General features: G+C 47.2%; 1 protein-coding gene across 18 annotated transcripts in view; it reads left to right on the top strand.

The window, feature by feature from the left end:
• Positions 1-13,366, top strand: part of MICAL3 (microtubule associated monooxygenase, calponin and LIM domain containing 3) — a 237,879-nt gene that overhangs the window by 165,055 nt on the left and 59,458 nt on the right. For 14 of the 18 annotated variants that reach the window (XM_077340668.1, XM_077340665.1, XM_077340667.1 and 11 more), the window contains 3 exons: positions 4,989-5,184; positions 7,464-7,711; positions 10,921-11,010. In XM_077340668.1, coding sequence (XP_077196783.1) covers positions 4,989-5,184; positions 7,464-7,711; positions 10,921-11,010 — 534 coding nt within the window. The remainder of the gene's footprint in view (positions 1-4,988; positions 5,185-7,463; positions 7,712-10,920; positions 11,011-13,366) is intronic. The other 4 variants (XM_077340673.1, XM_077340677.1, XM_077340676.1 and 1 more) reach the window with 2 other exon arrangements.

Below are 13,366 nucleotides of genomic sequence, written 5' to 3'. Positions count from 1 at the left end.
CGTTGAGCAGGGGGTTGGACTAGATGGCCTGTGTGGCCCCTTCCAACTCTATGATTCTAACTGGTTCACCACCCCAAGCACACCTGGCCTCCACTGCCACCTCTTTATCCCATAGGAGGCCTGGGTCCAGCAGCACCCCCAAACTACAGACCTGCACCTTTAGGGGGAGTACAATTCCTACCAGAACAGAAGGTGTCCCAATACCTGAGTCAGACCCTTCCCCCACTAGTAGCTCCTCTGTTTTGTCGGGATTAAGTTTCAGCTTTTAGCCTTCATTGACCTGAGTTGCGATCTGGGGGTCCCGCCCTATCCTGTGTGTCCCATATTGAATGTGGAAGATCAGGACCTGTAGTTACACGATTAAGACTTTGGTCCTTGGTTTGAGACCAGCCGAGCTGGGTCGGGGGAATATTGTTTTGTGCCGCCCTCTTTATAACTGTTTCCATTTCATGACTAACTAATGTTAGTTAATGGAATTTTATGGGCTATGTTGTTTCATCGTTTCATTCTGTAAGCCGCCTCAAAGCGACATTGTCAGGTATAAATTCAAAAATAAATAAATTCCAAAACTGTCTTCAAGCATCTGTTTATCGTTTCTTCTGCCTCTCTAGGATCTGCCGGTAGCGCAAAACAGAACTGAGTGTCATCTCTATATTGGTGGCAACTCAGCCCAAATCTCCAGATGATCTTTCCCAGCCACGTTACATAGATCCTGTAAAGCAGGAATAGTCAACCTGTGGTCCTCCAGATGTTCATGGACTACAATTCCCATGAGCCCCTGCCAGCAAACGCTGGCAAGGGCTCATGGGAATTGTAGTCCATGTACATCTGGAGGACCACAGGTTGACTACCTCTGCTGTAAAGCAGAAGCTTGCTTTTCAAAAACTTGATATAACCCATTTCCTAAAAGTGGATATGGAACAAATGCTTTGGAGGAAGTAGAATTCCAGTAATCCTGGTGCTGCCACCAAAAAGTCCCTGTCTTGTGTTATTCCCCTGCCCCCAAAGTCTGACACCAGGGAAACATGGTCTAGGGCCATATATGAGTAGGTTCTTGTTGAAGGAAGCTGTTCTCTCTAATTTAATTAAATTATTTGAATAAAATAGCATCAAAAATGTGCTAAGTACCTAAATGTGTTATAGTTATCCCATTTCCCCATGTGAGCTGACCAGATCAAATACTTTGGCCACCTCATGAGAAGGAAGGACTCCCTGGAGAAGAGCCTAATGCTGGGAGCGATTGAGGGCAAAAGAAGAAGGGGACGACAGAGAATGAGGTGGCTGGATGGAGTCACTGAAGCAGTGGGTGCAAACTTAAATGGACTCCGGGGAATGGTAGAGGACAGGAAGGCCTGGAGAATCATTGTCCATGGGGTCACAATGGGTCGGACACAACTTCGCACCTAACAACAACAACAAGCTGACCAGAAATCTAGAAGGCTGAAATGGCTTTACTGATCACTGAATTATTTCTTAATAACAACAGCTGGAAGATTCTTTGTTTTTTAAAAATGAAATGAAATCTGAATGTTCAGGGGACCCTCTCTAGCGTATTCCTGCAGGGGCTGTAGGCCTAATGAGGTCAAAGCAGAAGTGTGGTCACATCAGGGCTTTCCTGGAGCTATTCCTGATCAAGCCGTATTTCATGTTAAGTGGAGCATAAGGATAATCATGGGGCAATGTGAGAAAGACAGCATATGTTGGAATTAAACGGACTGACGCTTTATATAACCAGGATGTTGCTGACGGGTTACATTTGCATAGTTTGTTCTAAGTTTAGCCAGCCCGTTCTGCCCATAATCAGGGAAACTAAAGGAACAGATTTGTTTGGTACTGTGGTGGAACAGGGATTATGATTTGTTTTTGTGATTGTGAATGAAGAATTGAGAGGGATAGGGGTGCCAACCTACAGGTGGAGCCTGGTGATCTGGCACTATAACTCCTCTACAAAGTCCAGCTCCCCCGGAGAAAATGGATACTCTAGTGCAGGGGTAGTCAAACTGCGGCCCTCCAGATGTTCATGGACTACAATTCCCATGAGCACATGCCAGCATTTGCTGGCAGCGGCTCATGGGAATTGTAGTCCATGGACATCTGGAGGGCCGCAGTTTGACTACCCCTGCTCTAGTGGGTGGGCTCTATAGCACTATACTCTGTTGAGATCCCACGCTCCCTCAGGCCCCATCTCCAAATATCCAGGAATTTCTCTGCCTGGAGTTGGCAAGCTTAGGAAGTTGTTCTAAATGAATGCTTGCAAGTAAAAGGCTTGTGTCGATAGGCACACATCCACTTAAAGAGCCAGCTTGGTGTAGTCGTTATGAAGGGCGGCCCCTAATCTGGAAAACTGGGTTTGATTTCCCATTCCCCCACATGCAGGGTGACCTTGGGCTAATCACCATCCTGTTAGATCTGTTCTCAAAGAGCAGTTCTGTCAGAGCTCTCTCAGCCCCATCTACCTCCTAGGGGTCTTGTTGTGGGGAGAGGAAGGTAAGGTGATCGCAAGCTGCTTTGGGACTCCTTCGGGTAGTGAAAAGCGGGCTATAAAACCCAACTCTGCTTCTTCTTCTTCTAGGTTACGTAAGCAGGTAGAGCAAAATGAGGTGGTGGTGGGGATGATTTGATTAATCTGCCCCCTCAACAAAATGTAGCCTTCCGTCGGTCTTTCTGAATCCATTAAAAAGAACAATAATAAACCGAGGCAGAATCCATGATAAATACGCTGGCAATTAAAAAGCATTGTCAGCAAAACCGTATAAATTAAACCAAGCATGTAATTAATTAATTAAACCAAGCAACCAAGCAATTTGACCAAAATAACAATATCAGCCATTCCCAAATTTACAAAAATACCCTCCAAAAACTTGGGATTTGCCTGGCCCCCAAGAGATGACAAAGTGCTTCTAAGGGAGGGAACTCCACGGTTGGGACACCATCACTGAAAGGACTTTAATGACCTGTTTCCTCAAACTTCCAAAGACAGGACACTTGGACAAGAACTGGTGTTGAAGGCTTCAGCAGGAAGTGAGGTTCATGCCAAATAAATTGGTCCTTCAGGTATCCTGGTGCCAGGTGGTTTAGGCAGGATATGGATGTGACAGACTGAACTACCTCTCTCATTGCAAGTAGGGAATAGCATTTTAACTATCTTCTGTGTAGAAAAATGTTCCCAGCAAGTAGGAAGCTGACATAGCAGCAAGAGAGGTTCTACCCTAGCCCTCTTTCTGCCATACAAGTTTTCTACTTGCAGGGAGGATTTTATCACAGGGAACCATGATTTCCTACTGGTAGTAATGTAGTCAATGCTGTGTGAACACAAAATCATAGAGTTGGAAGAGGCTATCTGGGCCATCTGTTCAATGCAGGATCAGCCTAAAGCATCCATGATAAGCATCTGTCTAGCCACTGTTTGAAGACTGTCAGTGATGGGGAGCTCACCACCTCCTGAGGCAGCCCATTCCACTGCTGAACTACTCTGAAAATGAAATGTTTTTCTTGATAACTAGCCAGTACCAATCTCCACGTAATTTAAACTCATTTCTGTGGGTCCTCTCTTCTGCTGCCGACAGGAAACTTTCCCTGCCCTCCTCCAAGTGACAACCTTTCAAAGACTTAAAGAGAACCATCCTGTCCCCTCTCAACCTCCTCTTCTCCAGGTGGAATGTTTCCCAGTTCGTCAGCCTTTCCTCCTAGGACTTGTTCCCCAGACCCTGGATCACCCTCTTCACTCGCCTCTGCTCTCTCTCAATTTTGTCCACATCCTTTTTGAATTGAAGAACGTGACGTGAAGCCTTCTACTGAATCAGACCCTTGGTCCATCCAAGTCAGTATTGCCTGCTCAGACTGGCAGCAGCTCTCCTGGATCTTAGACAGAAGTCTTTCCCATCACCTACTGTGGATGTACAATCATGTTGCTTCTTTTGGCAGCCTATGAGTTATTGACCTCCAAAACGTCCTAAAAGCCCTGCAAATTGAGGGCTGTAGCTTCCTTGACTGAACCATGTTGGGTCTTTCTCTTGCTTTCAAAATTTCTTACTGTTATCTTTTCCTGTGGGTCCTGTCTTCTCATAATATGAGAAGAGTTCAGTCATTTTAGCTTCTAGGGAGAGTTCAGGCTTGGCTTGATGGAGAACCCACTTGTCTTTTTGATGGTCCGCAGTATCCATAACACTCTCCTCCAGCACCACAACTACTACCTGATCCTTCTACTTGGAGATGCCAGGGATTGAACCTTGGACCTTCTGCATGCCAAGCATAGATAGTTGCCATAGAGCGATGGCCACTTCGATCATCTACGGAGCTAATCACCTTGTTGTGCGGTGTGTGTCCATCTGGGAGTGAGCCTCTTCAGCTGTTTGTGTGTTTGAAGACCTCCTTCCTTAGAATTTGCTTTCCAAATCCTCCATTTAATAGCAACTTCACAGGGTCAATATATACAGTTGCCAAGTCCCTTGGAACAGTCGGTGGGGAGGAACACTGGAAATATACTTAACTGGGAGAGGAGAGGAGAGATGGAAATTAATGTGACCTGCCTATGTGATCCGGAAGTGATTGGGGGGGGGGTGACATTCAGGTTTCTGGTCAAAACTCTTAAGGTAGAACTAGCTTCTACCATAGAGTTTTGTCCCAAAATCAGAGTGTTGTCCCTGATGTGCCTATGCCTCTTCTGGACCACAGAGGCACATTGGATTAATTTCCGGCTTCCCTCCCTTTTGGAGGGGGAGGTAATCCCCCTTCTCACTGTTCCGCTGGCCAGTGGCAGAGACATGGGGGCTGGCAGCTGAAGACCCCCATAGCCACCAGACAGTCTGGCATCCCTGTCCATATACAATCACTTGTACACTTGCAGAGGAATCAAATTTAATACCGGGCTTGGAGATGTGTTTGGAGTGCTGATTCGTTAATCCAGTTTCAGCATTTGGTTGCAGATTTTCACACTGGGTCAACGCTGGTAAACTCCCCCCTCCCCCTTGTTCATTCTCTTTCTTCAGCTCCCAATGTCAACGGCCTAGAAGAACCCAGTCTGGCCAAGAGAGTCCGTGGTACGCCGGAGAGGATTGAGCTGGAGAATTATCGGCTCTCGGTCCAGCGGGAAGAAGAACTCGAAGAAGTGCCCGAGGAGACGCTGGCAGAGCACAACCTCAGCAGCGTGCTGGACAAAGGGACGGAAGAGGACGTGCCCAGCAGGTGACTCTACTTTGTTCAGCTTCCCGACTCCCCACTTTGGCGGGGTTCATAGCGCCCCCACATTTCCTACCACCCCGAACCAAAGGAAACTGAAAATTCTAATTTTCTCGCTTGTCTTTTGTCCTGCCAAGAGGAACCCCCTGTGGCCTATCATGGAAAGCCATATAAAGGAGAGAAATAGGATTGTCCTCTCACCCCCCACCCCCAAATCAAATGAAGACATATAGTGGGAAGAAGCAGGATCATTCGTTCTCCCCCTCCAGCCCATGGGGACTGCTGGTCTTTTTCCTAGCCATTAATTTATACAGACAAAAGTAAAGGGGCGTATTCAAACTCTGTGGGGAAGACCTAAATCTTCTCCCTGCTCTTGTGGGCATCGATGCCAGGAGGCAGCCTTTCTGCTGGATGCCTATTTAAACTGTAGGAGTCATGGAGAGGTGAACCTTTCACTGTCCTTGTAGTCCCCGGTTCAATATTCGGCCACACTTGTGCAAGAAAAGGCAGCCGAAGTCATGAACCAGCTGATATAAAGACATTAGTCTATGGACATTTGCTACACTCCGATTTAGGCCTCTTTATCAGGGTCAAACTATGGAGTAAGGGGAATTCTAGGATACTTTAAATTAAATAAATCCCTGAACAATTGGAACAGCCTTGTCTTGAGAGGAAAAAAACCGATACATGCACACACGCCCAGGCTAATAGAGCCAGTGTGGTGTAATAGTTAAGAGCAGAAGCCTGTAATCCAGAGAACTGGGTTTGATTCGCCTCCACATGAAGCCTGCTGGGTCTTCCTCAGAGCTCTCTATGCCCCACCTCCCTCACAGGTTTGAATCCTTGTTCTGCCATAGAAGCTTACTGACCCACACCTGGACCAGTCACACTGTCTCTCTCAGCCTGACCAACCTCACAGGGTGGTTGTTCTGGGGGGAAAATTATAGAGGGAAGAACAACGCCATAAGCAGGGTATGAACAGCTAAGTAAGTAAACCAAACAAAAAGTGACAAACAATACTCAGAAGCGTTACCGGTAGAACTCCGTTTGGCATGCAGTTTGAGCCAGAGTTCTATGTTTTGATGGGGCTGCAAACGGGCATGCTCCAGATGCTATTTTTAAAGACAGTAAACATAAAACTGATTTCTCTTCCAACCCGGCAAAGCCAACATTCCTCTTTTTGAGGGCTAGCTATCTGTCAAAACAATGTGCAAAAATAAAAAACAGACTTTGAATGAGTCTTTAACGCAGATCTTTAGGGGGGGGGGGGAAACGCATTCTTCGAAGTTGAGGAAATTACAATTATCTTTCCCTTGTCTAGATAAAATTCCCCTGTGGATGGCGCATTTGTGAAGTTTGCTCATAATTTCACTTAACAGCCTTGTAAAAAAAAATGTTAAGAAAAATCTGTTCCCAAATCTCTTGCGAAGATAGATGGCTCACAGTTTCTTTGGCACAGAGGTGGGAATCCAACAAATATTAAAACCCAAGAATTAAAAGTTCATGCTGCGAAACAGATCAGGCAAAGACAACAGGCAAAAACGTGTGGGAACTTGTGGTGCCGCCAGTCCCATTAAAATCCTTGTCTACTGCTTAGAAAAAAAATATCAGGGATTGTGGTGGTATCTCAATTATTTTCAATAATTCCAGAGGCACGAGGGGAGTCCAAGAGACAAACTAAAGAGAAATGAAGGCGGATACATGGTAATTTACAGTGCAATCCTAAACAGAGTTGTATCTTCCTAATTCTGTTGACTTCAGTGACTTCCATCGTTCTTAGTCTCTTTAGGGTTTCACTGTTAGCCTCCAAGGTTGGGAAAGATGCTCCCTTTTGAGGAGGAGCCCTCAACCATCTAGTCCCACCCCCTGCTCAATGCAAGATCAGCCTAAAGCACCCATGATATGTATTTGTCCAGCCACTGCTTAAAGATCGCTGGTGCGGGGGAGCTCACCACCTCCATAGGCAGCCATCTTAGAGTCATAGAGTTGGAAGGGGCCAGACAAGCCATCTAGTTCAATCTCCTGCCCAATGCAGGACCTGTCTAAAATACAAGATCAGTCTAATAATGTGAGGAGTCATGTTGTGAGGTTCTTTTGTAAAGGGGGTGCCTCGTCTGTGGTCATCTCCTTGTCCTAACCCAGTGACCACAGCCCCTTTCCTTCCAAAGTCCTGCTCAGGTTGTGAGAAAGGAAACTTAGTGCTCTTTGTCTGTGCAGATTTCCAAAGTGCCGTAGCCAGTCCTTTTGAGAGGCATCGTGTGTTTTCTTGCCCGTTTCATGCGCAGTAGTTCTGAATCTGAGATGGAGGAAGAAGAGGAGGAGGAGGAAGACGGAGACCGGCCACAGCAGCCCACCTCCGACCTGGGTGGCGTGCCATGGAAAGAGGCAGTGCGGATACATGCCATGCTGAAGGGGAAGAGCGAAGAGGAGCTGGAGACTGAGAAAAACCATGATGTGGAGGAGGAAGAGGAGGAGGAGGAGGAAGAGGAAGGAGATGAGGAGGAGGAAGAGGACGAGGAAGTCTCCAGTGAAGGTTAGTAGATTCTCTTTTTCCTCTGAGCAGAGATATTCGCTGACTGGTAGCTCTTCTTTCTCTTTTTTTGTTTTTGTTTGTCAGGTTTGGAAATCCTTAAAGTTGATGAGCTTGGTGGGGAATTGTTGGGAGGTATGAATAAAAAACTTTAGAAGCAGTTCCTGAAACTACTTTTTGTCTAACCTGTCTTATTTTTTGTCTCTTGTTGCCTGCTGTGTGTAACACAGCGCTCTTTTCACTTTTGGATCTAGGAAAAAGTGCAAGAATTCACACTTAAGGCAAACATATTTATTGGTATTTTGATTTCCGGGCCGCCCCTCCCCACAAGCGGGCTCGGGGAGGCTCACAACACTTTAAAACTTTAAAAATTAACTTTAAAATCATCTTAAAATACAGAACAATTTTTAAAAAATGGGGTTTTGAGAGCCCAGCCTGAGTTGACACGAAAGCTCTGTGCTGGCTGTTTAATGGAGCCGGTTGGATTCCTTGCCAGGTTAGGTCAGGGTTGAGCGAATTTTTGTGAAAGATCCGTTCAGCGTCTGAGGAGGTAGTTCAGCAGCAGGACGGAGGAGAGCTTCGAGCCAAGGCCGAAACTGCTCCTGACAAAATCCTGGCACGCTGCCTGTCGCTTGTGAAACCTCCAGGGCTGACTTGACCTGGGAAAGTTTGGCGTTCCCAGCCAATCACAGTTCCGGGTTGAGAGCCAATCAGGAATTAAACCAGTGATTTTTTTAAAAAGTTGAGGAAAACTGTTGCCTCCTCAGCGGAAGGAGCCCGAGTTCTACTATTCAGTCCCTCATCCTTTTCTCCCTGAGCTCCACAGAGCTGCCTGGGACGTGTCATTAATTTCCATGGCACAAACAACACAGCCGCACGCCTGACGTGGAGGTTACAATCTGTGGCACTTTGGCAATCCTCAGTGAGTCACACGAATGTTATGGAGAGAGAGGTGATTGCAGCCAGCCAGAGGGGACAGTGCAGCCCGAATTGCCTCAGGGGTTTTCTGTTGCAAGTTGGAACAAGAAGGAGCTTTCCTCACAAAAGGCACACTTCAGTTATTTGGAAGTTTCGGAACCACGGGCCTCCAGAACTCAAGGCTTTTCACACAGCATTCGTGTTACTTCTTCTGTCACGATTGTGAGCGTGGAGAAGAGGAGATCTAGTGCAGCCTCTATAAACAGGGGCCGTTTAGCCCCCTGAGAGCCCAGGCACATTTGAAGGAGGCCACAGACTGAAAAATGTGAGAAGGGAGCCTTGGGAACTGAACTGACGAAATACCCTTTTGGTCCCGTCTGACATCATTCATTGCTAGAAAGTTCGACCTTCATCAAGGGAAAGAAGAGGAAACAATACAGCCAGTTCCTTCGTGTGTGCCTGAATTAATACATTCAAGGGGGAGGGGGCAAATGAACACATCTGCTTTTCTTGTTCCATCGTTCTAGAAATCTGTCTCAGTAGCCAACCTCTTGCGGGGACCTGAGAAGACGCCCTAAATGGGCCTTGGCCAAAAAAGAGCGAATGGCTGAGCCAGTGTGGTCTAGTGCAGTGGTCCCCAACCTTTTTATCACCGGGGACCGCTCAACGCCTTTTACTGAGGCCCGGTGTGGGGGGGGGGGGTAGTTTACTCCTCTACTCTCAACCACTGCCCTAACGCTCTCTGATCGCTATGGTAATGTTTAAACATCCCTTCAAAATAAGATACAGACACACCACAACAATGAACATAAGGACAATGACTAATCAATGGGAACCCTGAGCTTGTTTCTCTGCAACGAGATAGTCCCATCTGGGAGACTATGACACCCGAAGTGTGTTGTAAAGGGCCGGGGGGGGGGGGAAGCATCCTTCGGGGCCCACCTCCAATTAGTCGAAGGACCACATGTGGTCCACGGCCCACAGGTTGGGGATCGCTAGATTAGGAATGGAGGACTCCAGTCTGGAGAACTGGCTTTGACTCCCTACTCCTCCACAAGAACCTGCTGGGTGACGACGGGCCAGTCACCCTTCCCTCAGAGCCACCTAATGAGATGCCTGTTGTGGGGAGAGGCAGGGAAAGGTGACGGTAAGCCTCTTCGAGTCTCCTTAAGGTTGATTAAGCGGGGTATAAAAACCTCCTATTCTTCTTCCCTGCCGTTCCATTTTCTTAATTTTGCTTGACAGCGAGACGCCGCCAGGTTTGATTCAAGTATCTTTGGAGGAGTGTCTTCTCCCAACAAAGCAGTTCCGCTTTCAAAACGGGCCTCAGATGCCAGCAGTCTCCCTTCCCTCTTGCAAGATTTGCTTGGGGGCTTTTTCAGTCAAGCCTTTGAGCAGTTAGCCAATGGCGATCAAGAGCTTTAGTGAGATGGGCCCGGATTAGCCGAGGCTATTATTATCGTCCTGCGTGAAAGGAGAAAGGACTTGCTGTTGAGCAACCTAACATTTTTCTACATGGAAATTGTCAAGCTGCCACTTGAAGGTAATCTGCTGGGCTTTTTTTTGTTTTGTTTTCTTTTGTTCAGGGTAGATTTACAGGTCTGAAGTTCCCAGGACTCCTTTTTCGTATGTCTTGTTTGCCTGTCATAGGAAAAGTTAGTTCATGGTGATCGTAGCACTAAAGGCCTCCCCACATTGACAGATTTCCTAGCTCATTCTTGCTAAGGAAATCACTTGTATCCAAGGCCATCTTTGAGGCCCGACAATAACAACAATTTAAAGAAGTAATAACACATGATGACAAAAGAAGGCAGCAATAAAAGAGGGAGATACGAGAATTGTTTTTATGCAATTCTGCTTTTCTGAATTCGAGCTCCCAGACAACGGCCTTTAGATCTTTGTACCATATATTGTGCTTGTGCGTGCACAGCTGTGTGCGTATGACCTGCGTCACCCATGATACACGTGAGGTGGACGTACATTTGCCATGTAGTGAGAATCCTTATTTGACAGCGGATTCTTGTGGCACGTACGCACAGCACAGCAGGAGAGGTGCGTTCACCACATGGGTTCGTGTACGGTATGCGCAGCTGTATACACAAAGGTAAAATCTATCTCACCGATTTATGACGGATGAAACAGTGGCCCTGAGCCATTTCTGGGTTTGTGTCTCCCCCCCTCCTCCGCGCACCATCTCTATGTTCTTTCTGATTCTCTGCCCTTCTGTTTCTCTTCGTTTCCTTCTTGTTTCTGAACCAATGCTATTTGTCGGTGTGTGCCTCCCCCTGCTGTAGAGGGAGAGTATTGCCCATGGCAGTGTGAGCTTCAGCAAGGCCTGTGGCTTCAGCGTCTCTCAAACGAAGAGGACACGGGTACATTTAAAGGTACCCTTGCACCGTCACCACTCCCCCCTCCCCCCGCCACAAGGGCATTTGGTCGAGGGAGCCTCGTTCCACAAAGAGCAGGTCTCGCATGAACCAGCGTATTCCGCACTGCCGAAGAAGCTTCTTTTTCTGCTGTCGCCGACTTCCAGATCGGAAGCCGACAGCACCGCGTGCAAATTCTTTTGCCAAATAAAACCCCGAGGTTTGATTTTTCTTGCCTCAAAGACAAGACAGTCTGGTTGTGCTTGGGTGAGAAGCTTGGCGTGAGCACCTGCTTCCCCTTGATTGAATCCCGGCTGCCGTGCAAAGATTCGTTGCTGTTGCTGCCCAGCTTCTGGTTCCACCGCCTGCGTTTGTCTGGGAGGAAAGGCTGAAAGCTAGCGCTGATGAGCAACGAGGGGCATGCTGTTAGACATGCGCAGCAAGTCTTGTTGTGGTGTGTTTTGTGCTCCTACACTACCCCTTGCCAGAGCCTGCCATTTTCCTGGGAAGGATTCCTGACCACAGCAAGAAATGACAAGCCCCTCCCCTCGCCCTTTATTTCATTATTACGCCAGAGACGATGAGTAATATCACCTTTACTTGCAGGAGGCAAGGTCAAAAGATGGCCATAGCCTGGCTCTGACTCCCCACTGTTTATGTATTCTGCAGAAACACATTCCTATTTATGCCTTTGGCAGGATGAACGTCATGAAGGAAAACCAGCGTGGCGTATTGGTTAAGAGCAGCGGATTCTAATCTTGAGAGCCGAATTCGATTCCTCGCTTCTCCACATGCAGCCAGCTGGGTGACCTCGGGCCAGTCACAGTTCTCTCAGAGCTGTTCTCACAGAGCAGTCCTGTAAGAGCTCAGGGTGGCTGTTGTGGGAAGAGTAAAGGGAAGGCGATTGTAAGCCACTTTGAGACTCCTTCGGGTAGAGAAAAGCGGCATAGAAGAACCAACTCTTCTTCTCCTTCAGTAATATCAAGGCTCTCTCAGCCTCCCCTCCCTCACAGGGGTTGTGAGGAGAGGAAAGGGAAAGGTGTTTGCAGACTGCTTTGGGACTCCTCCTGGTAGTGAAAAGCGTGATATAAAAAACCCAGCTGGTCGTCTTCTTTGTTCTGAAACACAGGATTTCCCCCCACCCCATGCTTGATATCTAATTGGAATAATCATTCTAGAAACAGGGAGTGGGTTGCCACACCATTGGCTGCATTAACTGGCTTTCTGTCAGCAAGGTACCCTTGCACCCTTGCACCGGCTGTCTTCAAACAATGCTTTTTTCCTAAGGTTTACATGATAGGCACTCCCACTCCGCTAGGTCTCTAAATTGGCCAAGTGAGACTTGGGCATGGTGCGGTGCCTGCCAAAATAAGGAAGTACAGTTCCTGAGTTAGGTGAGGCCTGCTCTTTGGGGAGTCTTGCTATGTTTCTATGCATTTCCCTTTAACTCTCTCTGTCTCTCCCTCTCTCTCTGCCCTTCCTGGTTTAAAACTCATCTTTCTAACTCCAAAGGCTGTGTGAAGTGGTGTGAACACTAACTCTACTTAACCCTAGGACTTGCATCCAGGGCATTTACAGCATGAGCCTTGGCTAGGGAGCCAGGCTTTTTATCCCTCGCTTCTGAATCGACGTCTTCCTTCAGCAGTTCCATTTCACATCATCGTGTTGCGTCAACCTAACCCTCTTACTAACCAACAGGGAGCACAATTGATTGACTTCCCACCACCCCCACCTTAATTGGCTTCTTTGCTCCCTTTCCAATGTAATTTTTCGTTCTCCGATAGCAGTTCCTGAAACTGAAATTGCTGGATTTCACAGACCACTCGAAAGGAAGGAAATGCTTCTGACCTCGAATTTGAAATTCAAGCAGTGTGCAGCAAACGATCGTTCGAAGCATTGGTGGGCAATATGCACATGATGGTACAAGTCGTTACAATCACAGAGCACAATCTGGCCAAAGAAAAAACGCACTAACTGTGCTTAACTTTGGAGCCGTAGTGCACAGAAAGGTACAAGTTTGCTGCAGAAAGCAACAGTGGCGGTAGCATACAAAACAAATATCCATTTTTTGCAGTTGCTGTTTCAAGCAGCGGAGAAGAAACGAGAAGTCGCTCGTATTATAGATTTTGTTTTAGTTGCCAAAGTGTGCCTTTCCTGTGTATTCCTAAAAGGATGCTAAATGGTGCAGGTTGCTGTTTACCTTCATGGCGACCTGCCGTTCCTGGCAGAAGGTCCATCAGTTCCCTAGGGGTGCTCGAAAAGGAGTCGTGGCCACAATATTTGGAGTCACCTCTGCAGCTGCAATTGGCTGATTACTTGTTTTCAGATTAATGCCAAGCGCACACCTGGAAAGTAATCTTATATTCTAAATCCA

The sequence above is a fragment of the Paroedura picta genome, chromosome 5, assembly GCF_049243985.1.
Source record: "Paroedura picta isolate Pp20150507F chromosome 5, Ppicta_v3.0, whole genome shotgun sequence".
Lineage (NCBI taxonomy): Eukaryota > Metazoa > Chordata > Lepidosauria > Squamata > Gekkonidae > Paroedura > Paroedura picta.
The sequence above is the reverse complement of the archived record's forward strand: the minus strand, read 5'-3'. Positions and strand labels throughout refer to the sequence as shown.